The 2,494-nt window shown below is 40.9% G+C and overlaps 1 protein-coding gene across 1 annotated transcript in view; it reads right to left on the bottom strand.

Annotated features, from left to right (window-relative positions):
* Positions 1-1,253: 1,253 nt before the first annotated feature.
* The window catches only part of LOC101862754 (calmodulin-like protein 3), a gene marked incomplete at its 5' end in the record, with an annotated part of 11,967 nt that continues 10,726 nt past the window's right edge, over positions 1,254-2,494 (bottom strand). Inside the window, 1 exon segment of the mRNA XM_013087883.2 lies at positions 1,254-1,711. Coding sequence (XP_012943337.1) covers positions 1,296-1,711 — 416 coding nt within the window.

Raw genomic sequence — 2,494 nt, 5'->3', positions numbered from 1 at the left:
GATGTGCTTTAGATGGGTACAAAAATGTGTTGAGACACACACAAAAAAGGAATTCCAGTTATTGCTCAAAGGGTGGATAGAAAGTCGATTTCTTCGAGTTCATTATTTTGACGAGCGGCTGATTTCACCACGTTGCCACACTGAGCAAATTAATGAGGAAGTCAAGATGAAGTAGTCGATAGTGGATGAATAACAGAACAATCTACTTACGTATAGTATTAGACTATTGGTGTTATTGATTTTAGGGAAAACATAACAATAATTGATCGCTTTTAAGGACCGGCGGGCTAACCCAGATTTCGGGAGTTCCCAGAAATCTTGACCTGCTCCAAATGTTGCCATTTCTCTCCCTATAGGAGAAGTTTGGCTTCATAGGTGTGTATATTTGTAAAGAAACTGAATAAGGGTCCAAAAACTTTACCTTCGATTTTCTCAAAACAGCATTTTTTTTCGGGATAGCCCCTTTGTGCCTAAAAGTGACAAATAGACCAAAATGATACAGTTATGATAAATGTACACAATGTTTACGACGATCCAGCAGGCAATGTTCATTCACTGTGTCTCTTCTCCACGGCTCAGTAATGCTTTAGGAATGATAATTTATACATAATTACTTAAATCACTACAATGAGGCGTGCTGTCAGAATGAGTCACTTCTCGCAATCCATGAATGTGGCTGAAAATCAACACTAAGTTCATAGTTATAGATTCTTAACCAATGCCATTCTCTTCAAGTTTTAAAATGTCTTTTATCATTTTATACTAATAAATTCTAAAAACTCAACCTATAAATTTGACTTAACCCCCGGGGCGGTGCTGCTGACTGAAGCTGTCTTTAGGCCATTCCCAAAGGAGGGACATTAACATGTTCTTATGCATAGTAGAATTGTAAATGGGCTGATTTATCAATGTCATGCTCATACTGTGCAACAACATTGGGGGAACTGCTGCCTTTTCTTTCCTAATCCTTACTATCGTCATTTTTCCTCTACTTCTTTTGTATGTTTGTCACTCTGTTGTGACCTGCTATTTCCGGGGTGCCTTGATAGTCGAAGCAGACTTTGTGCTGTTGAAGCTAGAAGGGTGAGCAGAGTAAGTCTGATTCCCAGTAAGGACTTCTCTGTTGACATCCACCCCTCGGCGCTCATGACCTTATGCAGTTGCGAGCGACGTAAAAACTCTACTAAAACTTATTTGAAAATTGACGTAGTATGTATCTATTTCCTTCAGGCTAACATCCGAGAAGTAACTCATTTTGTCAGCACGCCTCACATTATTTTATTGAATGTTTGGTTTCATCTTTCACTGTGGCCCGTGTCGCCTGTGTGTGGGAACTGTTGCATGTCCGGGGAAATGTCTCCGTCATCTACGGGAGGGTAGGCAGACAGTCTGCTGTCCTCACTGTTCAGAGCGAGATGGTTGTTCATGGAGTCACGGTTATTCATGGAGCCCCGGGCGTACACACCGGCAGGGGGCACCCACGACTCGCTGCTCGTCCTATCTGGCACGTTGGCGGGCTGTGGCGTCACGTCGGCCGTGTAGAAAAACCCGGCACTGTCTCGCGTGGACATGCGAGACTCGTGTCTGCCGTCTGGTGGTGGTGGTCGTTGTTGTTGCGGAAGTGACGTATTGCTTTGCTTGCTGGTTTGTCGTCTGCAGAAGGAGTTTCGTTGAGGTCCGATGCACGGTGAGAGGATGAAGTCTACGAATTCTGGAATGTGCACAAAAAGTAGAATCAGGGGCATAAAAGTTAGAGGAGGAAAATAATAATGTATTTCACAAACAGAGGGCAAGAGACTAAAACAACACCTTGACATGGATGGCTGGTGCTGCTATATATAGATTATTCTACATATGGTCGGGTCTGTAAATTGAAGTACAACATGCGCACACACACAAAAGATGTTGTTGTTCTTGTTAGCGATCCAGACACACAAAAGATAAAAATAGAATAATAATAATAATTTAAGAAGTCGAAAAGTTAAAAATTGTTGTTTGAGTGAACAGAGATAAGTAAAATCTTAGTTAAATGTTTTGTTTTGTTTTGTATTTTATTATATTTTTCTTTGTTGTTGTTGTTGTTGTTTTTTTGGGTTTTTTTTTGGGGGGGTTTGGGGATGCTTGTTTTTTCTCCAGAAATGTCAAAGTTACGTTAATGAAAATGTGACTTGTATTCAGTCAACCAAGAAGAGGAGTAGCCCAGGGTTAAAAGGGTGGTCAATAGAATTCTTTCCATAGATTTGAATTGTTCGCTTTCTTAATTCCTTTTTTTGTTTCTGCTATTTAAAACAAAAACAATTTATAGCGATTTCATCATTGTGTGTATGCGTGTGTGTGCATGTATGTGTGTGTGTGTGTGTGTATGTGTATGTGTGTGTGTGTGTGTGTGTGTCTTTGTGTCTTTGTGTCTTTGTGTCAGAGAGAGAGAGAGAGAGAGAGACACAGAGAGAGAGAGAGAGAGAGAGAGAGAGAGAGAGAGAGAGAGAGAGAGAGA

This window comes from Aplysia californica, unplaced genomic scaffold (genome assembly GCF_000002075.1).
Source record: "Aplysia californica isolate F4 #8 unplaced genomic scaffold, AplCal3.0 scaffold00652, whole genome shotgun sequence".
Classification (NCBI taxonomy): domain Eukaryota; kingdom Metazoa; phylum Mollusca; class Gastropoda; order Aplysiida; family Aplysiidae; genus Aplysia; species Aplysia californica.
This window is presented reverse-complemented; position numbering and strand designations above follow the sequence as displayed.